At 47.9% G+C, this 24,162-nt stretch overlaps 1 protein-coding gene across 1 annotated transcript in view; it reads right to left on the bottom strand.

The window, feature by feature from the left end:
• Positions 1 to 461: 461 nt before the first annotated feature.
• LOC144174779 (beta-galactosidase-like) overlaps positions 462 to 24,162 on the bottom strand; it is a 39,653-nt gene continuing 15,952 nt past the window's right edge. Inside the window, exons 4-15 of the mRNA XM_077703657.1 lie at positions 20,799 to 20,862; positions 20,632 to 20,726; positions 16,356 to 16,536; positions 14,023 to 14,203; positions 13,823 to 13,866; positions 12,361 to 12,479; positions 11,018 to 11,092; positions 10,745 to 10,831; positions 8,925 to 9,032; positions 3,649 to 3,780; positions 890 to 1,132; positions 462 to 724 (exon numbers count right to left, since the gene is read on the bottom strand). Coding sequence (XP_077559783.1) covers positions 509 to 724; positions 890 to 1,132; positions 3,649 to 3,780; positions 8,925 to 9,032; positions 10,745 to 10,831; positions 11,018 to 11,092; positions 12,361 to 12,479; positions 13,823 to 13,866; positions 14,023 to 14,203; positions 16,356 to 16,536; positions 20,632 to 20,726; positions 20,799 to 20,862 — 1,545 coding nt within the window. The 3' untranslated portion in view covers positions 462 to 508. The remainder of the gene's footprint in view (positions 725 to 889; positions 1,133 to 3,648; positions 3,781 to 8,924; positions 9,033 to 10,744; positions 10,832 to 11,017; positions 11,093 to 12,360; positions 12,480 to 13,822; positions 13,867 to 14,022; positions 14,204 to 16,355; positions 16,537 to 20,631; positions 20,727 to 20,798; positions 20,863 to 24,162) is intronic.

Here is a 24,162-nt window from a genome sequence, read left to right as displayed (position 1 = left end):
GAAGTAGTGCATCATGACGCTAATCAGCGCCGACAGTTGGCGTCTCGATGCTAGCGCCTTCGTGTAAGCGAGACGCGCGTGATTTTAGGCACCGTCCGCAGTGGCGTTGTTCGCATGGCCGTTGTGTTTCAAGCTGCTGTTTCTGTGCATGTCATTTTTGGTTTTGTTGTCCCGGAATAAACCGGTTATCTTTCTGTTTCTTGCGTGTCAGCTCCACTTCGTCTGGCGGGGTCAGGCTTGCGAACCCTTCGCACATAAAGGAGGTTCCTTTAACATTTAACTGCTCCTGTGAAGGCACCTTTTACTTTCGTTTTTTACCGATTCCTATAAAAGAGGGATCAACCACAATCTTTTGCTATAATAACTAGTATATCCCAGGATTAAAATACGCTACGTCTAAACTGCGCAGTTGTATAACGAATGCATGTTATAAATATATATACCGTCAAAAGATAGTCACGTTTATTTATACATTGTTTTATTGAATAGGTACGATGTTTACACTTATTTATTCATAAATGGGAACGGGGCTGTTGATGTCGGGCGTGTCGACGAATTCTACGAAGCATTTGTCGGACTTCCACGAGCACGGCGCCTCTTCGAGCTCGATGACTCCGAGAAGATTTGTGGACAAGAGTAGTCCCGCAGGGACGTAGAGGGTTTTCTGGGGGCCCATCGGCGTCCAGTAGCGACCCAGGATGAAACCATTCAACACAACGACACCCTGCACGAAAAAAAAAAAAAGAAATGTTGAAAGCAAGAGGCATTTTTAAAAGGCTTTGGACATCAATTAGTGGCGACTCCGGAGTGTATATCTAGAATTTCAAACGAGTTGCTTAGCACGACGTGCTTTATATGTCTGGCTGTAGTGTTACCGCCACATGCCCACCTTTTTCCAGTGATCCAACCTTAGAAAGGTGTCCAGTATAGGAGAATGCTGAACTGAGAACTGGGCCATGTAGACTGCCAATCCCGGAATGGATGCCGCAGAAGGAAACTGGTCGCTTGTTCTTGCAGTGGACAGGTGGCTGAACAGGCTCTGTGTTTCGCCGAGCTGTTCTCCTTCGTTAATGGGCGTCATGTTCCAGTGAACCAACGTGACGCCCGATAGGGTGACGTTTGAGATGATGCCCTGAAACAGCGCCATCGCTAGGTTCGTCAATACGGCACGAAGCGTCGTTTTCCGGTCGAAGGGGGAGTCAAAAAGTATAGTGGGATATACGTATTGAGGTAAGCGCGTAGATAAAACACATTGTGATCAAAACTAGGCGAGTGTGGTTTCCATATGTACCGTTATAGAGCCAAGGAATGGAGGAAGTTGGGCTGTGCCAGGTTGAAAACGGTTGGAGACAGAATTGACTCGGTCACACGCTCTCGGCTAACCATAGGCGGGAAACATTTCTAGAGTGCCTCAAAATTATTCCCGAGATTATTTGTTTGATGTTTTATAGTTGAAACTGCAACAAGACAAAAATTAAAGCCGTTCCACTCAACGTGAAAGTTGTCGGAAGTGCAGAGCAGTGATACGCCATAATGGGCTGGCGCGCCGTTATGCGCTCACTGCTGCATTTCAAATTTCTCGCCTTCGCAGTGCTCGCGCGCCCCCTGCCTGAAACTGCGCTAGCTGAGGTTCTGTTCTTTTTGCGCTTGCTTTAATTTCGTATGCTGGAGCTGTTTTGCGTAATTTCGAACACGTAAGTTTTTTCTTGCACGGCTGGAACCTTTCTGCGTCATTTTGAACGCGCCATTTTTTTTCTTGCGCGGCTGGAGCCCTTCTGCGGCATTTCGAACGCGCCGTTTTTTTCTTGCGGGGCCGCTTTTTTCGCTCACTATCGTAAAAACCAACCCAACGAGCGTTCCTAACTAAACGAACGCGGGGGCTGCCGGTGATATACACAGATTTTGCCGGAAATGTACCTGCAGTTTTCTTTGCGCTGAATAACGGGGAGATGTATGACAAGCGCCAGCGGTTCACGAGGTTTGAATGGTTATGACTATTTAAACCACATGGCCACATGGTTTTTCGAAGCCTCAGCGTGACTCCCTGACGCCGGTACAGAAGGCTCTACTTGGGTCCGTTATCTCGCTGCGCCGCCTGATTCCGGCAGTTGCATCGACCGTTAGCGAGCTGAGACAAGACGAGCCCATAAAGTGCTCTGCACTTCAAATGGTTACGTTCATATCAGAACGGTCTACTGGCCAGGTTGCAGTCGGTCTAGTACAACGCCCCGTTCCAGACTAGAGTCCGTGCGTCCCAGCCTGGGGGAGGGGAAGTGGGGTGGGGGAGGGGGAGTTGAATTAAATAAAATACAGTGGATATGGTAAGCGGATATATCTACCTAGGCCAGGTAGTGACCCCGAATCCCAACCATGAGGCAGAGACAATTAGAAGGGTAAGAATGGGGTGGAGTACATTCGGCAGGCATTCTCAGATAATGAATGGCAGCCTATCATTGTCCGCAGGCATTCTCAGATAATGAATGGCAGCCTATCATTGTCCCTGAAGGGGAAGTGTATCTTACCGGTACTCACCTACGGGGCAGAAACTTGGGGGCTCATTAAAATGGTTCAATTTAAATTGAGGACGAGTCAGCGAGCAATGGAACGGAAGATGATAGGTGCATACCATTAAGGCACAGGAAGAGACCTGAGTAGGTCATGGAACAAAAGCGTGTGAAGGGCATTAATGTAGAAATTAAGAAGAAGCAATGGGTGTGGGCAGGCCATGTAATGTGAAGGCAAGATAACCTATGGTCATTAAGGGTAACCGTGGGGATCCCTAGAGAAGGTTAGCGTGGCAGGGGGCGGCAGAAAGTTAGATGGGCAGATGAGATCAAGAAGCTTGCGGGGATAAATTGGTCGCAGTTAGCACAGGATCGGGATAATTGGAGATTGATGGGAGAGGCCTTTTCCCTGCAGTGGGCGTAGAAAGTATGATGATGATGCTGCTACAGATGATGAGGATGACAGTGACAGCAGCAGTATGCCGCCAACAGTATACGAGCGCCGCCAGTACAACCAGGTCGAAGCACGTGACAACCCCGACGCTTGCCAGCCCCAAGGGACAGCATTGAACGCGCGATCAAACGCTACGGTCTGTCTGTAGTTACACAATGCACTCAGCTCTGTTTGGGAGTTCCACAAAAGCACTTTTGTAAAAGAATTCCCTTGACAATGGACTTCCTCCATCGCGGTCGTTAAGGGCCAAAGTAACACGACAGGTTTGCTGCTGTTCCCTATCTATAGCGGGAAGAATCCGGGACATGTTCTATAGCCCTCCTTGGTTCTTTCACTTTCTGTACCTTTTGAACACGCACGCATGCACACACCCACACGCACGGAAACACACGCACACACACTCCACTCTATGTGCCACAGTGTAACATGATTTTTGTCTAAACTTCGCCCCGGAGTTATAAATGCCTTTTTTTTCTGCTCACAAAAGAGGCGGTAGGTGCTCTTCACAGTTATTCGGGGTGCACCCGCTAATCGGAAGCGCTTTACTTCCCCAGTGACCGCAGACCGCCCTATATTTTTACTTGCTACGTATGAAATGGCATACCACCGTGCACAGGGCCGAATCACTGCAGTACTCGCGTGCTTTATGCGTTTTGGTTTCAGGTACGTTTTCTGCATGTGAAAACTCACCTTAGGATCGTTGAGGTTTCCGAATGCATTTCTCCCCTGGCTCTCAACCAACACCGTGAGCCTCTGGCCCTTGGTAACTGGTATCATGATGTCGTAAACATTGTCCATGCGTGAAATGATGCCTTGATAAACCTGCATGTATTGGAAAAAAAATTCAACGCCATTCTGTCCTGCGAACGTGGACGACCAGTGGAGTTGTAAACAATGTACTAGCAAGAAAACTTATAAAGACTTTATTGCATCAATAGTAGTCGCTTAGTATGCAGTATTCAGGGCATGGTAAAAATTCTATAATGCGAAGGAGGTGTTGTTCGTGTAATCCAGACTGACGATTTGTGAAGCGGTGCAAGAGGTGAGTCATCTGCTCGATTTGTGAGCATAGTTTGAAGTGTAGGAAACGAACTACCGGAGCAGTGATAAGCAAGACAGAATTTCTGATGAGCCTGTTTTAGGAATTGGGGTATTAACGATGGAGATGTTGATGAGGTCATGATCAGAGTCTCTGCGTTTCCTGTTTGTAATGATCGTGAGGGACGATTTGGAAGGGGAGATGGAGAGACCTATGGTACGAACATGATTGTTTATGAAAGCACATGCTCGTCTAAAAGTTTCTTCGAGTTCGAGTGGGCTACCATCAGAGGACCAGAGTTAAATATCATCGGCATAGATATAGTAGGAAATGTGGGGGATAGAGCAAAGGAGGGGAAGAAGTTGGGCTGTGCCAGGTTGAAAAGGGTTGGAGATAGAATTGAACCCTGTTGGGTGCCATAGGTTAGATAAAAAGATGAAGCCCATGGTCCTGGGATGTTTGAAGAGGCTGCGGTCGGAGATAAAGCATTTGATATAGTCGTACATTTGGCTCCCGCAGTCTGTTCGGGCAAAGTTAGCGAGGATATGGCCGCGAGTGAAAATGTATCAAATGCTTTGTGAAGTCGTGGGCGAGGAGGGAGGAGCTCGGGAATTTGTCCAGATCGTGAGGGATGCGGAGCAGTGTGGCCTGTGTCAAAATGTCGGGGCGGAAGCCGGTTTGGGTGTAGGGGAGGGGGCAGTGGTGTTCCACGCGCCAATCGAAGCAGGCAAGCACCATGCGTTCTAGGTGCTTGCCTACGCACGCTCTAAAAGAAACTGGTCTAAGGTTGTCTTTAGATGCCGGTTACCCGGGTTTCGGTACGAGAACGATGTCAAAATTTTTTCAGGATGAGGAGATCGAGCCAGTGTCCCACACATGGTTGAAAAGAGTGAAAAGAGATAGTTGATAGTTTGAGTTAGGGTTTCTCATGATCTTGTGCGTGTTTTTATCCTGGCCGGAGGTGGCATTGCGGCGCAGAGAATCAAATGCTCGTTGGAGCTTTTGAGGAGTGCAGGCAGAGTCCATGTGGGGGACGGTGGGAGTGACTGCTCGTAAAGCTTGCTTGCAGGGTGGTCTTAAAGGAGCCATGAAGAGAAAATACAACTTCGTTTAATTTGAAAGAACTAGGATTCAGTATCTCACTCAGCTCCATTACAGCCACAAAAGATGTTTTTTAACGAAAAAAAAGCAAGAAGTATTTAAAAACTTTCAAATTTCACGCCACAGTGACGTGTTATGAGCAAGAGTGACGTCACACGGGCCAACAATAAAACACAATTGTCAGTGTGTTAACTGCACGTTAGCATTCAAGTGATGCGGTCAAATGGAACTAGAGGCCCCATTACAGACGTCCAGTCATGTGTCGTCGCGACAGGTCAGTTAGGCGGTGGCCGATCGCACAAACAAGGTTCCGTGACGTCATAGAAAAGTTGCGGGAAATTGGCTAGGGGGTCGCGACTTCTTCACACGTTTTCTTTAATATCTCCGTTATTTGTTCGAAGATGGCGATGATATTGGTATCATTGTTATCGGTATTAAGCAGTCTTTCTAATAAACCCAACTTGTATTTTCTCTTCATGGCTCCTTTAAAGGGACCCAGAAAAGCCTTCTGTAAAAGTTACAAAAGGCCTGTATTGTCGCGTAGCACCAATATATCGATGCAATGCCGTTGGAATTATTGATCTACATTCAGTATTAGCTGCGCCAGAAGCAATTAAATGCACCTCTCCCCACTTGCCGATCGACTCGTCCTCCCTCTCTGCTTCCTTCAAAGCAGCTGGAAACACTGGGAATAGCATTGTGACATCGCGACGCTCGCCTTCCGTTCTGCGCTAGCTACATTCCTGCGCCTAGGCACGCGTCAATCGCTGCGGACCCGCCTCTGCCTCGGGATCGCGCAGGAAGGAGGGAGAGCAGCCGGAAGCCAATGGCAGTGACGCCGCCGGCGGCCGACTTCGCCGGCGATTGGGCGAATCAGGGGCGCCTTCGCCGTTGCGTCAGCCGCGGTCGACGTTGCGTCAGCCGCGGTCGGCTCGCTGCGGCGTCGCGCTCATCGGCTGAAAAAAGCGATATTCAAAAATTGTTTACAAATTATCCGTACAACGTATGGGCCTCACACTTGGCTCAAAAATCCCCCGTTATGTGTTCTACCACCTGAATGCATTTGATTGTCACCTTCACAAAGCTTTTCGGGGTCCCTTTAACTATGGCAGAGTAAGCTGCGGATATAGTTTGCCAGATTGGTAGGGGGTTCCTGCGCGGTAACTATGACCTCCGGAATCGTATTCATGCGTTGAGTTGGCTGAAGGAGAGTTTTAAAGGGGGGGGGGGGGGGGGGGGGGCAAGCACGCTTTATGCTCATATTGGCGTTTAGTAAATCGCAGTGTCCGCCAGTTTGTGCTGGCCAATCGATTAGCATATTCCTCTGCCTCCTGGGTGAGTGGGTATATGCGGCGCCGGAGACGGCGGTTCGACTCATTTCGGAGCCAGCACCGCATAAGAAATCGGCGAGAGTCCCAAATGTGAAAAAAATGCGAGTACGTAAAAGGCTACGAGTGTGGGGACAATTAGCCCGGTGTGCTTCAGGATTAGCCAAGCGTCAGGATTTTTGGAGTCCAGGGTGGGAGTGTCTTCGCGAAACTTCGTCCAGACACTGAGCCAAATGCGGGCATGTGATCGCGGGGCTGACTTATGATCGGTGAAGGTGATTGAAATGATTGCGTGGTCGCCGCCTAGGTTTTCGTGGAGGTGTCCCACATAGGAGTGTGAGAGTGCCCTTATTGAATGCAAGGAAGGTCAAGGTTCGTATCACGTTCGACGGAATTGCCTATACGCGTAGGATAGGAAGTGTCGTTGAGAGAGTAGCGGCCTTGGAGAAATGCGTATACCAGTTTTCGACCCTGAGGGAGTATGGATAGCCCTACACTGTATGACATCCGTTGAAATGGCGAATGATGAGAGAGTCATGGGAGGATAGCGAGAGCGGGTGAAGAGGGATTTAGGAGGAGGTGTTGGTTTTTAAGGATGGCGGTATACGTCCTCAAATTTGACGGTGGAGAATGGGTGAAGACCCGATTTGAGAAGAATGCCATGAGTGAGAAAATAGGGTCGGCGAGAGTAGAAATTCACTACCAGCAACCCGTTGCCAAACTTTACGACACCGAGAGCTCACCATCTTCTCAGACGTACCAAGGATTTCGGTGGGCATTGCTGACAGACCCATACACAAGCATCTTCTGTCGCTCTATTCCGGTCTCTGCGAGGCGCATAACTGCTGCTTCAGCGGCGCGCACCTCCGGATTCTGGCGTCGGCTGCACTGAGCCTCAGCTCGGGTGGCTCGCTTAGCTGCAGCGGCAGATCCAGCGTTTCCCTCGTCCGAGGAAGCGATCGCGTCATCGACTAACGCATGACGGCACGCGATGCTCAGGCATTGTCTCGCAGCGCGACGCCGCAGCGCCGATAATGTCCCGCGCAGCCTCAGCATGCAATTCGCCCTCCCCCTCACATTTTCACCATACTTTCAACGTCCGCTTTCTAGCTCTCTCTATCTTGTCTGTCTTCGGTGTTCCCTTCGTTCTCTCGGTTACTACGAGGCCGACGGCGACGCCAAGCCATAGGAGCGGGCGCTTAAGAGCTGCGCTCTAAAAACACAGAACATGACCGCAATCCACAACTAAAATATATTTGTCACGTGACCTTCAGCTCATCCTCGCTGATGCCATTTTCTCCCCTACTGCTACTGCTGCCGTCACAGCTGCTGCGGTCCGACAGCCCGTCGTCGTCCAGTGCGAGCCCGCACTGTTCAGGAGACCACACCACAACATCGCGCGCAATGGCCGACCATGCAGAAAGCACCCACCCCCACAGAGTAGGCAGGGAGGCCCGCTTCACAGTGAGCCTGGCGGGTGCGAGTTCTCGATTATCCGCCGACAGCCAATCATTGTATTCGTGGCGCAAAAAGGTTCTTCAAAGACTTAAATATTTATGCCCACGTCAAACTGCTGAAGTTGTCCCGCCAAACCACCGGGATCACCAGCATCCCCATTACCACCACCGGCGACAAGACGCGGCTCGTGAGAGCGCCCAGAAATGGCAAACGTAATAGGTCACTTGTATAGTAGCCGTGAGCCCAGTGAGAGCAGAAAATCAGTATTGCGAACGAGCGTTCGGAATATAACTACTATACGCAATAGGTAGAATCGGAAAACAAACTCACAGTTGCAAATTGCGTCCCCGATTTCTCGTTTGGCTTGCCATCGCCGGCTGTACAAGTTTCCGTTTGGTCGACCTACAATTGTGTAAATACGGCACCTGCCGTTATGTATTATAAGATGTATAATTCCTGCCTGTGAGTTCCATCGTCTCGTGCCTTCTCCCGCTTCCTTCAGAGGGCGCCTCGAAAAGGTGAGCTTAATTCCAACGCATTTTCATGATGAATCTTTCAACAGACATTAATACGAGGACCGTACGCGTCGTCCTCACTACGTTGCGCCTCTGCGACGGTAGAAGTGAGAGACACTGTGCTGCTGTTGTGATGGACGCAACACAATGGCTATGACATTAATTTGCTTGAGCCTAGAATTAATTGATTGATTTAAGGGTTTAACGCGCCGACGCAACGCAGGCGACGAGGCGCGCCGTAGTGGAGGGCTCCGGATTAATTTTGACCCCCTGGGGATCTTTATCGTGCGAAGAAATCTCGTACACACGGGCGTTTTTGCTTTTCGCCTCCATCATTAAAGCGGCCGCCGCGGCCGAGAATCGAAACTACGTCCTCGTGCGCAGCAGCACAACGCCTTAGTCACTGAGCCATCGCGGTGGGTTGCGCCTAGAATTAACTGTTTTCTTTGAGGATGCCTGGTGTTCACTGCCGAACATATTTGAAGCAGGTCCTAAAATAACAGTAAGTGAACATCGTGCACGTACGTCATCTACGTAGACGTATCCTCGGTCTCGAAGTCCCGGCACTTGCAGCTTTCCAGGGTTTCGCGGCAGGAATGGAATCCACGTATCATAGATCACCAATGCTTTTGACTGCAAACGAATATAGGGGGCGTAAAGCACAATTTGTAAAGAAATAGTCAGGCTATAAGTGGTAAAGATATGAAACTTTTGGTCATTGATATTACATGTGCGTCCGTGTGCGTGTGCGCGTGTGTGTGCGGGGGTTGGGGGGTTGGGGGGGCTTATCAGGGAGTTTTTTTTTAAATCCTGGCAATAAGGTCAACAGGAGCCCCAAGTGACAAGACTTAATCAACTAATGGACTGATTAAATGACGCCGCATGTCGTACGCAGTGGCGTTTGAACCTGGCGAGCTCGAAAGGCTATTTGAGGAAAGGGCAGATCAGTGAGATGAATTGGAGATGCATTCATCAGCACCCGCCCATCTTAAGATTTTTTTGCTTAAGGCTTCGTCTCTAACTGTAGAGTCATGCCAGCATTCGCATCTTTATCGAGGTTTTATTTGATGCAATCAGCGAAATGACACCACTACTATTGTATTTGCTAGCGTTAAAGGGGCCCTAAATAGGCTGCCAAATGTTACGATTTTGCGTGCGAAGTCACTGGAGTACTATCCAAGGAACGTCATCCCGCAAAAATTGTTTAAATTCGTTAAGTATTAGCCGAGTTATCGCTCATTAAAAGGGGCCGCCCATAAGGCCTGGGGCTCTCCTCCTCTAGTAGCTCCTCCGAAGCACTGTGGAAGCCGCGACGTCATCGACCCGGCGCAAGACCACCGAGAGAAACAGGGCAATCCATCACCCTCCTTGATGTACGTGCAGTCATTGGCTGCGCCAAGCCCTGCGCGCGCTTTTTTTTTTTTTAGCACTCGACGCGCATGCTCCGCCCACTAGATTCCGGTTGCACGGTGAGCGCTGTCGCTGTGGTTCGCGTTCAAGGCGCCGCACTGGGAAGTGTCTCGTGCGTCATAGAGGCGCGTCAGAGCCGGAAAGACTGCGTCAGAGCGCGCAAGTGTGGCGGCAAGGTATGGTTGGTGAGCCAGGAGAGAAAGTGAAATCTTTTTTTCGTGTTTGTGCGGCCCCTGCTTTACGCAGAGGTGTAATATTTGGTACACGTTGTCGTGAAGGGGTACTCTAGCGATTGCGCGATTGAAATGGCGACCTTCGGAAGCCTATTTAGGGCCCCTAGCGTTAATAACATTGAAACCAAGGAACCACCGCAATCTCTAATAATCTGTGACCACGGAGCAGTTTTGTTTCTTTTGATAAGAAATATTAACTAACACAACGGCAGCAACTAAACCAAGGGGTCTGATGGCATTCAGAAAGGGCACGGTCACCACGCTACCGTTATCACGCAAGAGGTGAAAATGACGGCATCACTTTCTATTCCAGAATCCAGTTTGAAGATAACATGACGGTACTGATGTGAACGTCCATCACGTATGTGTAGTTCAAGTAAATAATAAATATTTTGGTCGATGAAAATTGTAATACATCAACAGCCTTCCCTCATACCATGCTGTCAAATACCTCGGGAACCCTAAGGCAACAAACTTATTTCTCTTTATAGACGTTCGACGTACAGGCGCGTCTGCTCCTAAATGGTGTAACTAGTAACACTTTTTTTGTACAGAAGGTATACATGCTGTATTTGGTCTTCATTTTTTTGCTTCAAGTTTCATGCAAGTTGAAGAGAGACTCCTCACGAAACTAGTGACCGTGGTGACAGGTTAGACCAGCATTACGCATTTCTATACTATACAGGACTACTGTTATCTTACCTGCCTGATACGTTCGAATGACAGCGGGAGGCCTGACACAATTCTGGAGTCGGCAAAAATATCCCTCATGGTTGTCAGGTTGTAAAGCTGGAAAATAAAAAAAGTATTATCTTAACCAACATAAGTCTTTCACACAACCTAAAAAAATACTAATGGCATCACATCCGTAGTCATCGGTGATGTCTTCTACCTCCATTGTTCGTAATCTTACCAGTTCCGTCTAATTCGATTACAGACAACCTAGCGCGCATGGAAAATGCGTTTTTAACTCACCTGTTTTAAGGCTATTTTGCCGAGTGCCATCTTCTTTTTGGGCTTTGGTACAGGTACCGGCTCCACTGGAAGGTACTGCACATAAGACACGCCTCATTCAGACTTTCAGGGTTCAAACGAGCAATCACTTGAGCCACAACTGTTAAAATCTCGCAGCAAGCTATCACGGGAGAAGAGTAAAATGATGCCATTTAGCTAGTTCAATTTATGTGCGGGTTCTCCTTCACTTTCTGGGCTATTTATATTTACTATAAGTGCATCTGACGCTTGAGGGTGGTAGCCAGCGCCACTCTGACTACACGGGGAGAAGGGGACCTTCTTTTCAACCCCCGGGGCGTGACTCGAACGTCTACAGCCTGTCATGAGCGGGTAACTGGCGAGAAGCCCTCTTATGCTACCTAGGCATCAAGGCTGCCAGAACCGAGGCCCTCGCTAGGCCCAGAAAGTGAAGGAGAACACAGTCGCCCAGATAGCCGAATTGGTAAGGCATTCGAGATCTAATCGAAAGGCGTGGGTTCGGTCCCCACTCTGGGCGCGTGTTTTTCTTTCTTTCTTTCTTCCGTATATTAAAAAAAATGTTAACTTCATTAACCGTAGTAAAAAAAACAGCCTAACCACACCCCTATGCCTCCTTTGGCGTTGTAGACTGCCGACCTATTTTTCTGTATTTCCTCAACGAGCCCCTCATTTCCTCTCTCTCTTTCTCTCTCTCTCTCTCTCTCTCTCTCTCTCTATATATATATATATATATATATATATATATATATATATATATATATATATATATATATATATAAATATATATATATATATATATATATATATATATATATATATATATATATATATATATATAAATCTCTATAGAAAGATAAACTCACAAAGCGCGCAGAAATAGTATAAGTAAAGAGTCGGATACACAGCAAGAACAATAACAAACAATGTTTACTTACGTAGCGGCAACGGGACTTGCCTTCATCAGAGTAAAGTTACATGATTTTGCTGACAGCACAGCAAAATCATGTAACTTTACTCTGATGAAGGCAAGTCCCGTTGCCGCTACGTAAGTAAACATTGTTTGTTATTGTTCTTGCTGTGTATCCGACTCTTTACTTATACTATATAACTATATATATATATATATATATATATATATATATATATATATATATATATATATATATATATTTATAGCTTCAGCGCTTACAACGTTTTGTAAGCGCTGTAGTTGTATCGGACCTTGGCGCAATGATAATGTCATCTCGCAATGCACGACGATTCCGGTCTGGCTCCACAGTCCCCGAGTTTTCCATTTGCGTTCAGCTTGACAGAACTTAACGTACCTTACGAATAACGTTTCGTATGGCGACGAACTTGTCCGTCGGGTCTCCGGCTTCATTCATAGGCGCGTCGTAGTCGTAGCTTGTAGGAGTCGGTTGGAAGTGTCCGTTGCCAACATTCGCTGTGTGCAATGCCAGATGAGAAAACAAAATCTGTGGCCAGACTTGTGCAGAAACCCGTTTGGATAACTGGAATAACTTATAAACTCCTACAAACTGAAGGAAACCAACATGCATGCTGCTGCAGTTGCATAGTACGCTTTTTGTACAGTAAAGCAATAATGATTGAAAGTTTTTGTGTTACGATTTAACGTATTAGATGTATCGAAACTTGAAAAAAGAAGTAAAAAAAGTCAAGTAGAGCAGCAGAAATTCTGAGGACTGCCTATTAATGCTTAAGCATTCTCTCCCGTCGATCCTCTATACACCGAACCTCCTTAATTAAAGTCGGCATCAATAATATACCCATATTTATTGCTGGAAAGATATTTTCCGGGGGACATGTAAGCAGACCTATACGAAGGTAGGAAGGCAACATACAGCACCCCTTTATGGAGCACTGCCCTACGGAGCACTACACACCAAGTTCCTGTAAAGTAGTCTACACCACATACAGCCACAAGCGCATTGCTAGCTTAATGGGTCACGCGTTCTTTTTACAGCGAAGCTGTTTATGACTAGTGTTCCACGAAGAAAAAAAAATCTGCGGTGGCAAAAACGCCTTGCGGCAAAGCCAACTTTAACGCGAATGCTCAGCAGAAAATGGGCTGTTTTCTCATTTTATGAGAACTTTCCTTGTAGCAATTACTTAGTTCACAGTCAAGTTGTAAACTTTACGGAATTTTCGTATGTCTTCTATACATGGTCATCTACGGGAGGAGTATGGTAAAAAAAAATGGTCAAAATTGGTCAAGAGGAGTATGGTCAAAAATGAACCAACTAGCTCAACAAGTTTTGTTTGGGTAAAAAAAAAAGGCTGTAACTTTTGTTTTGTCAGAACTTTTGTCAGAAAAGCAAATTATAAAAAAATTGGCCACTAAGACGACTCCATCATTAGTTGCTGTAAACGCAATAGAATTCCAGTCTGCTGCCAAGACATGGCCTTCAACCGGAAGGGAAAAGACAGTTCCATGTTTTACTGCTCGTATAAAGCTCTAGTCCTTCCAAGTGTCATTAAGTAATCACGAAGCCATAGTTCTTACCAGTTGCATAAATATGTCTACATTATCTAATCATGTGAGCAGCGTGTATTTGTATATACAGTTATGACGCTAAAGATTTTTTTATTTATTTTTTTATGGAACCAACACTGGAGTGGGTGTTACGACTATACGGAGCAACTGCGCCCGGTATAAGAATTTTATCGCTACAAGTCTGCCCGCTACAGCCGCACCCTTCCTGCGTAGAAAGCTTTCTAATGCATTCTTCTCGGTCCTTACGCATGACTAGATGGCCGTATACTCACAGCCTGCTTTGTAGCCAAACGACGTCCCGCCGTGAAACATGTAGCTGAAAATCAGTCAGTCAATCAATCAATCAATCAATCAATCAATCAATCAATCAATCAATCAATCAATCAATCAATCAATCAATCAATCAATCAATCAATCAATCAATCAATCAATCAATCAATCAATCAATCAATGAGCGGTTATAGAGACGTACAGGTTGACGGAGACGTTCATGCTGAGCATCTTGTCCAAGTCACGGACGACTGCGCTGGTGTTGACCATCTGGTGTGGCTCCGCCCAGTGGTCCAGCCAGCCGGTGTAGAATTCCGAGTTCACCAGTGGGCCCCGCTCCTGGTGCCGACGCTGGACGGCGAACGAATCCACGATGTTGCCCCCTGGGACGTGACCGCATAACATGATAAAAGGGGCAAACTATGTAGCACGCCCACTAGTAAACATAGTTTATCGCTTGGAGCTAACCTAATAGAAATTGACTGCAGGCGAGAAATAAAAGCGTGTATATCGACAGATAAGCGTGCTTCTAATTTAGAGATCTACAAGACATATACCTTATGTCTACTATGAACGAAGTGAAAGAAGCCGTAGACATCCGCTTTTCCATTGCCCGCAGTTCGCTATATTGGCGGTGGTTGCCACAAACGAAATCACCGTAATTTACACACTTTTGCAGCCTCCGTTAATTTCACGGCATTCGCCACCGACACCAGCCACACCACACGTTAGTGACTTCGCACTGTGAATATAGACGTGTACAGAATATGGAAGGCACGTTAACGTGGCCGTGTCCATCACAATCTTTATTCGGCACTAGGATATTTGAAGTCGAAACATGTCAATCGAGAATACTGAAGCGGTTTAAAGAGCCTACGATGCACGTAACATACGGTTTTTTGGGGGGAGGGCTCAGGGGGGAGTTAGTGTCATCATCATCATCATCATCATTATCATCATCATCAGTGTAGATAGAATGCACTTAGACCGCATTTATTCGGGTTTTTGTAGGGCACACAGCAGGAAAATCGGGTTAGAAATGAGAAGGGAATTTGTGCTTTAGTCGGAAATTTCTGAGCAACACAGATACCGTATACTATATTTGGTATAGTTTTAGTATAAGTAGCAGCACTAGTACGCCACGAAGCGGAAGTGTGACTACAATGCGAATGATGAGGAGACAGCCCTCACGAAAATTCCATTTTTCAACGGCGAAGCTGTTGAGCAAATCGTTTGTGTATGGTGTCCGCAGCTAAAAAAATTAAAGCCATTCCGCTCAGCTTGAAAGCTGTCGGAAGTGCAGAGCAGTGATTCGCCATAATGGGCTGTAGCGCCGTTATCCGCTCACTGCTACCACCCAATGAAATTCAAATTTCCCGCCTCCGCAGTGCTCGCGCGCCCCCCGCCTGAAACTGCGCCAGCGGGAGTTCTGTTCTTTTTGTGCTTGTTTTTCCTCCCGCACGTGCCGGCGTTTCACTGCCACTTTTTTTCGCTTGCTATCGTAAAAACCAACCCAACGAGTGTTCCTACCTAAATGAACGCCGGCACTGCGGGCTAATTACGTATATTTTGCTTCAAATGTACCTGCAGTTTTCTTTGCGCTAAACAACGGGGAGATGTATGAAAAGGATCAGCGGTTCACAAGTTTCGAACGGTTATGACTATATAAACCGCTTGGCTTTTGAAGCCTCTGCGGGACGTCCTGCGACGGGTACGCCGGACTCTACTTGGGTCCGTTATCAAGCTGCGCCGCCTGATTCTGGCAGCCGCTTCACATCGAGGGTTACAGCGAGCTATAACGACAAGGCGAGCCTTAAAGTGCTCTGCACTTAAAATATCAAGAAAATGCCGAGCGCTCGTGCAAGGGTGCCTAGAGCGCACGTTCTTCAAGCAAAGCATAACCACTTTGGGAGATTGGCCAACATTGGCAACAAAAAAGAAGTCCAGCGTTCACCGTATTGTGCCAACATTTGCTCGAAACGAGAAAGGCACGTCACAGTGTAGGCTCATCGTTTCCTTTGTTCGTCCTCGTGTCGTCGTGCGCATGTGCTCTGTACCATAGATGAGCCGCGACTTGAATGTAGAAGCTGCTGTATGTGATCACTAACTCTATATGGCCCGGCGGCACTTTGAAAGGCTCGGCGCGCAAAGCATCCGCTAGAGATGGTGAGTCGCGCTTGCAGAGTGGCGTACGAAAACGTCGACCAAAACAACGAGCTCACTCTGGCCTTGCTCAGCGAAGGATCATTGAAATGCCCCGCCACCGACGTCAGCCACGACACCACAACGATACTAAAAGTCAACTTTGTGTCCGTCAATGATCCCCTACAACAGCTTCGCCATTGAAGTCTTGCGCGTGAGTGTAAGCTTCCGTGGATGTTATTGGGTGGCCTCAAACGAAATGGCCGGCAACACGAGTTTTGTTGTAAAGACATTCGGGAGTAGAATTAAGGTACCCTAGTTTTTTTTCCAGGTGTGATTTTGCTGTCATAAATTATGGTGGCATGAATTGCTATGAAGCGCCTGTGTCCGCACCTGTGCCGAAGTCGACTGTGGTGTGGGCGCCGTCAACCTTGCCGCACCGGAGGAGGGAATCTGCATCGCCGTCCGTGGTGTACAGGACAACGTCGTTGCCCAGGTGATGGCGCGCCAGGTCTCGCAATAGCGTCGTGTACTCGAAGTCACAGGCGTGGTAGCTGCCGTACTCGTTCTCAATCTGCAAAGGTTACTGTCCTATGACTGTTCTTCATTAAAATTCGCGCTGTGCCGCTGAGCCCGAGGACGCGGGTTCGATTCCCGGCCGCGGCGGCCGCTTTTCTGATGGAGGCGAATAGCAAAAACGCCCGTGTTCTCGAGGTTTCGGCGCATGTTAAAGATCCCCAGGTTGTCTAAATTATTCTGAAGCCCTCCACTACGGCGCGCCTCATCGCCTGCGTTGCGTCCGCGCGTTAAACCTCGTAATCAATCAAATCACTAGTGAATTTCGACATCTGTACCAAACTCCAGATGCTCAAGTTGAAGATCATCTTTTTAAAAGAAATGCCGTTTAAGCAACAATACCTGCAGTTGAGGATTAAAGCGAAAACTTGTTCATAGCATTTTCTAGCAACTAGCCTAGCACAGTGGTGCGCACACGAGCCGAGCGGTCAGGTTGACAAGACCATTAATGAGGAAAAGGACGGGGGGTATAGTTAGGTTTCGCCTCGCCACCTTCTCGGTGAATGATGACGAAATAATGAAGTTCTTTTGATGCTCGAGCCGAGAGGACGATCTCGACTCGCTCCGATGACCAACGTCCGATGCTTGAAGCGGGTGAGGTATGAGGACTGCCTTTCTTGCTGGATATTAGGTTTAGTTACAATATTTACATTACTCCAAGTATTTACATCAGGACAGAACGACGGTTACATTGTCACTCTTCCCACAGCATCCCGTTCGGCCAAGATCTATACTGAACTAGATCCCTCTCGACCGACCCAGGACAAAACCCAACACTCTGGCTTTGATCCTAGAACACACGCCTCCGAAGGGGGCGTTCAAGAAAGAGCGAAAACCCTTTTCAACATGATTCATGTGGACCACGGAATGGCCACAAGAACCAACCAATCCTAAACATGTCACCAACTGCGGTCACATGACCCAACACTCTCTCTCATGCAGCTCCTAGTACGTTTCCCGCGTACGTTATTGCAACCGACAAGCAAAGACAAGGCATCTGCTACCCAAAGTCACTGACCGCGCGGAGTGGTCACGCGGCCTTCGCGGGGCTAACATCTTACATTGTCCTCGCCTTGCCGCCTCGCACTTGTCCGCGCGCGCTCGCCGGCACAATGAGGGAGTCGTGGCTAATTCCCTCCCAGACCAAGGGACGCTGCTGCAAGCTGCCTGACCCATGGGAATAGCTGCTCTTAGCCCAGGCGACCATTTTCGAGGCCAATGACCCATGAACGAACAGCACCTACGCCGGTTTCGCAAATCCTCAAAGTCTATGCCGCGCGCCTTTTCGACGGCATCCTTTCGCTTCTCGTCAGCTCATCAATGAATGACCGCATACCAACAGAGGTACTCAGGCTAAGCGCCCCCGTCTTTTGCCACACAGAAAGGAAGGAGCACAAAGCATGCACTCAGCGGCCCCCAACTTCGCGTCCCTGCGGTTGCAAGAAAGGAACGCAGCATGACAGCTACAAGCGGAGGCGACGCCGATACATGAGCCACCGGCGGCTTTCATTAATTAAATGAGGAGCCCGAACTTCACAGGTATCCAACAATTTCGTTGCTTAGTAGTAAAGGGAGACCGACGTGTCGCTGACACAATCACTTCCTTTGTGTGTGACTATGGCTCCTAAAGCCGTGCTCTATGTCTTCGCACCTCAAAGCAACAGGCCAGTTTTAAATGCAGAGCATTTCAGTAACTCACGATGTCACCCGCGTTGTCCCGTCGTAGTCCGCACCGTCCTTGTCCGCACCCCTCCCTCTACACTATATAAAAGAAAATACTATCCGGCGCCAGGTTTCGATCCCTCGACCCTGCGGGCGGAACGCGATGTGCATGGTGCTCTACCGACTGCGCCACAAAGCCAACACAGAACGGAACGCTATGAACGCGCCTTATATCGTTGACTCATTCAAATTACTGCTGACGAGCGCTCTCTCGTCAGCAGTTGCCACAAGTGCAACTACATTAACGTAACGCAAACTACTTAACGTCATGCGCCCCCGGAAATGCTCTGCATTTGATCGTGCCCCTCGCGAGGGGGGTGTGTATACAGGAACTCCTACTTCTAGCGGACTCCTGGCGCCCTCTTTCTGCCATTGTAGAGACTATGAGGCGGTCTTCGAAGGGCGCCAAATTTGAATTCTACAAAATCGATATTTTATTAGCGCTTGTCCAGTCGCCTTTTATGTGTCCGTCTTTTTCAGCGCTTAATTAATGTCTTAAAGGGGCCATGAAGACAAAATACAAGTTTGTTTTATTCGAAACATTTCGTGTTTTATAGTGCCCCCAGCGCTTGCCCGAATACAAACGATGTTTTATTCACTGAGAAATTATTCAATTTAAGTTAAAATTTTGTTTTCCCGCTAAATCGCGTGTTTTCGTAGTATGCAATGACATCACAGGAACCGACCGCTTTGCAGCCGATTGCGAAGCCTTGTTTCCTGTTAGTGAACCTAGATGGCGCCACCATACCGCGGCAAGCCGTTTTCTGCCCTTGGTTTGTTTTTGACCGTATTTAGACCTGGCTTGTTTTTGCTCAGGGAAAAAATAATCGTTTCATGAAACATAGTGCTCTCGACAAATATGGTCACGCAAGAGACAGTTGCTTGCGTCAATCGGCCATTGTCGTCTGAGGCAACTCAAAGCCCCGCAGTCCTGTGCAGCTAAATCAAGCATAGTGCGCGCAATACCAACAGCAGCACTCATCGGTACTTCTATGTTTACGTGTGCTTTCGTAACTTCCACTGTCTGTCCCATCATTCTTACTGCTTTAAAAAGATTTTTATGTGCCCTAAATTTATGCGCGAACAGCTCTTTCGGCAAACTTATTTGCTCTGCCTAATTTGCGTTCGCTTTTGCCGGCCTCGGATCCGCCATTCGCAGAGCTGGCTGGTATGACATTATAGGTTCTGTTGCCGGAAATGAGCTAGCGGGTCGCATGGTTATTTCTTTTTTTCCTAATTACAGTAATACCTGATTGATTGTGGGGTTTAACGCGCCGACGCAACGCAGGCGATGAGGCGCGCCGTAGTGGAGGGCTCCGGATTAATTTTGACCACCTGGGGATCTTTAACGTGCGCCGAAATCTCGTACACACGGGCGTTTTTGCTTTTCGCCTCCATCAGAAAAGCGGCCGCCGCGGATTACAGTAATACCTCGTCAACTCGAAGTAGTAAAAACCGGGAATTATTTCGAGATAAGCGGATTTTCGAGATAAGCAAAGTTGCGCGCATTGCCATAAAATATCGAGTTCTTTGCAAAAAACTCTTCAGAAGTTTTGTTTGTTAAATAAATCCTTATTTATTACCTCAAATTGTCTTATTTCTTTATTTTAAGGCATAAAGGTTTATAAAACCATTCAATTAACTGTTAAGTTTGACTTAAAAACTTATAGGTGGCGTTGGCCGCAAGAGGAGGTCTCCGGGGAACGCCTGCGCTCCATACTATTTTTTTCATCGCAAAAGGGACCCGCGCTATCCATTGGGTTTCCCCCCGTACGGCACACCTCTATCTTCTAGCACATTGTACCTCTGCGCATGTCTCTACCGTCACATGACTTGCCACAGGGTTTTTTGACGAAGTTTATATGCCTCTAGGCTCAGACTTCACGTGCACGTTCGAGAAAAACATGGGCTTTGTGGAAGGCGCGGCTAAACGATAAAAAAATCGAGGGACCTGGGCGGGGCAGCATCGCGCGAATCTTGTGAAACGGTCCGCGGCAGCGAAATTTTCGTTCCCCTCTCAGTCACGATTTCGAGATATCCGCAGTTTGGCTCAAAAATACTTCGAAATAAATGGCAATAAATACATGGGACTTATAGGAGATGGTTCGGTGCCGCAAAAAACTTCGACTTAGCCGATTTTTCGAGATATGCGAGTTCGAGTTAACGAGGTATTAGTGTATATAGCTTATTTGAGCGACGTAAAAGTAGTGTCATATGATTCTAACGAGGCAATATTTTGAATGAACCAAACTTGTGTTTTGTCTTCGCGGCCCCATTAAGTATTCACCAATTCGCCCATTAACAAGTTATTGCGAAGCATGCTACGAGCATCATCCGGCGTGACAATTAGTTCCAGCACGTGTATACTGACCTGAACAGTGACGATGGGGCCTCCGTTGGAGTAAAGTAGCGGTCGAAGGCGAGGAAGTAACACAGAAAAGTACCGAGTCACGTAGTTCAGGTATTCTAAAACGAAGAATAGAGGAAACCGGCTTTCATCCAGCTCACCCAACGGGACAAAAAGTAGAGGTACTTTACCTGGGTCACTAGTCCGAAGTCCAATTGAACTGTTCTTTGAGAGGAGCCAGTACGGTAGGCCACCCTGTATAGCGGAAATGAAAGTTTCAAAAGAATGAAGGAAACGCAGCTCCCGTCTTCCACACGCACGCACGTAGACGGGCACAAAGTGCATGAATGCGCACGTGCGCACATGCACGTTCACTACCTGAGCTCAATGGCCTTTCTCTATCTCGTCGCGGAGGCGTCCGCCGCCGCCCAGCCCGGCCTCGGCCACCCGGGCAAACCCCAGGTAACAGCTGGCAGAGGCTCTGGTTTCACTCTTTGTAGAGCCATGTGTGCGAATTAAAGTGACGCCACATGGGTAATCGTTGTGGGTTTCGTTTAAATCTTCGCAGTTTAACCGCCTTGACAGCGCGGATTGGAGCCAATTTTTATAGCGTTAGGGAATAATTTTATGGTTGTTAAGACCAAACGAACTAACGCAATTTAAACGCTTCAGTGTTTGTTCTTTTTTTCAACCAGTGGCATATATTATCTAACGGGAATGGAGTGAATTTTATTGCACCAGCCTAGTTTAAAATAGCGGAGTTGAGTAGAGTCAAAAATTAGTAGTTTGCATTGCTTACTGAGGAAAATAATCCCTCGGGGCACTTAAGCCTGATTACGCACTTTGAATGCGAAAGCAGATGGCTTCCCCTGGCGATACTTATAAAGACTTAGTGCTACATTAATTTTATGTGTGCGTCTCTTTCTTGGCCTTACTTCTTTGTCGTTACTGGTTGCCCCACTGTAGGGCATTCGGAACCCCGTAGTGAGGAGCTACAAATCTGTATTATGGCACGTTCACGGAACCAGCATGACACATAGGCAGGGCAGTAGTACCGCAGCCTTTGATATATATGGCAAGAGGAAACCATAATGCTTCCCCTTTCAGAGCACTTAAGCAGACTTAGTTGCTCTGAGGATTTTTTTTTTTCGTAAAGTATCGCCTTCAGAACGAACTTGACATTTTCCTTTCTGATGTTCAATTTCTCGGCCCTGTAAGGCCGGCGGCCTTACCTCGGGGTAAGGCCGCCGCGGTCCCTCTCGCCCTCCCCAGCGATGCGCATCCACCAGCACAAGAAGGAACGACGCGTCCGTCTAAAAGCGCGAACTCCAGCTGGCTACCTCAGCAGCCTAACTCCTATTCCCCGCTCAGGCGAAATCTTTATTAACAAATATATTGCAAATTCAGCCTACTCACATGAAAAACTTCGCAAGTGGTATACCCCTCATTTGCCCCCTCGATCTCCTTACTGCCGTACCACCACTCAATCAGACCTCCCACACCTAGTTTGGTGGCGCCCAGCTTTCGCCAGGCACCGTACATTCAAATCACCCCAACCACATCCCGATCCACAACAAACTGATGCACAGCTATTATCTGAAATAGCAGTTTGTTCAATTAAAAGCGGTCTAGCACGGGTTGTCTGAATGGGTCCTCCCCCGAACGAACGCGCAAACCTGCACAAACTCCGGACCCTATTGCGATCCCTATTGCGATCATCACGAACTGAACGACCAGCATTTGTTTATTTTCTTTTACCCTCCCTCCCCATTCCTGTCGGCCATCGTGACCAGTGGTCATCCTTTTCTAATAAAAGTTCCCTCCCTCTCTCGTAAAGCACGCGCTATGGAACTATGAGGGGCGCGCGCTCATTTTCTGTTTTCTTTCTCCTCTAGGCATCCTCTTGTACATAATTAAACCATCTCGAAAGGGGGGGAGAGGAAAAGGAAAGGAAAGGCACTGGGGTTATTTTGAGCTCGGCAGGGAGGTCACCTGCATGCAACCCAGTGCAGGGGAAGGGAAGTAGAGGGGGAGTGACCGGATAAAGTGGAGAGAGACAGAGAGAGGGGGAGAAAGGTATAAAGAGAGCTGTCAGTCCGGGCACATGAGTCAATCACTGCACTCCGGGCTACAGCCGCTGCGTGAGGCCGGTCGTCTCCAGGTAATGGAGCAGAATCTCGAAAGGCATGTTCGGCGTGGCGTCGGCGTAGGAGTAGGGTAGCGGCTAAGTACTTGGCTCTAATCGCGCGTGCTTTGTTTCGATTACCGTTCCTGGCGCTGTTTTATTTAGTTCGATATAGGCGCGCGGGTTTTTGGTAGTACCACCCGCTTTGGGCGGTCAATAAAGTAGGATTTTTAAAACGAAGCTTTCAGCTTCTCTCTGATGTCTGTGCTCCTCCCAAAACGCACTGCGGGAAAGCCGATTTTTTCTGACAATGATGATGATCGCGGGTGAAGTGAAAAAAAAAAAAGACGCTTCCCGAGGTCGGAATCGAACCTGGGCATCTCGCGTTTAGAAGCCGACGTCTATCCGACTGCGCCACTACGGCACTTTTTTTTTTTCTCTATTACCGGCTTGGTACAGTGAACAAAAAACAAAACAATGACACATGCCTCCACACAACATAATGGTAAAAAAGCCCTTCAAACAGTGACACATGTCTCCACACAACATAATGATAAAACCCCTCCCGCTGCTACGGGTGGCGCGTGTTAAAAGCGTTCCAGGTTAATTAGTTCATCCAATATGTTAGCCCAGTCAGGTTGCTCGTCTTGCATTTTCATTACATCTCTGATATAAGCAATGCTTTCAATAAAGTATTCCCTTGCCGGTCGTGCATCCGGGTCTGCATGTCGCACGGCCATACGAGGTTTCCAGAGGCTGTGCAGGCTCAAGGCCATAAACATGTCAAGTGGCAATGCCTCCATCATTACGCGTTGGAAGGAAACGTATTCCGTACGGAGATACCGGCAGTTCTTTCTTTGGTGTCTGCTGTAGAATGTCCCAGTGGAACACTGCATCAGAACAGTCCAAGAAAATGTGTTCTATGGTTTCCAGTTTACCGCAATGTCGACAATTCACTGACCCCGCTACAAGTATTCCTTTCTCCCGCAGCCAAGGACTGGCGGGTAGTGTTCCGGTATGTAATTGAAAGAAGAAACTTTTAACTGTTGACTTCACAGGCACGGTTGAAGCAGTTTGTATTTGGAGATGGGCGCATGGACGTGCAAAATTAGACAGAAAATGCGCCCCACCATCTAACGACGACGATGGTTGAACGCTCGGGAAAGCCGGGTAATGCCCGTATCAGTAAACAACTGGAGAGAACAATCGCAGTTCAGTAAACGGTACGCTCGCTTGTAGGTTGGTTCATTTGGTGTTGGACTTGATTTCCGAAAAACTTCGCGCTTCCCCGTCGTTGTCATTCCGGCAGAGGGGTAGCTGATCTGGCTTTTTTCGAACCCAGGATTCCTGCCCAAGCGCCTCCGCGGAGAGCAGCGCCTTCTGTCGGCGTGTGGCGGCGCGACGCTCCGTAACTGAAGGGAGCGAAAAAT

Source organism: Haemaphysalis longicornis, unplaced genomic scaffold (genome assembly GCF_048455015.1).
Source record: "Haemaphysalis longicornis isolate Haplotype H1 unplaced genomic scaffold, Haemaphysalis longicornis Haplotype H1 scaffold_3, whole genome shotgun sequence".
Classification (NCBI taxonomy): domain Eukaryota; kingdom Metazoa; phylum Arthropoda; class Arachnida; order Ixodida; family Ixodidae; genus Haemaphysalis; species Haemaphysalis longicornis.
This window is presented reverse-complemented; position numbering and strand designations above follow the sequence as displayed.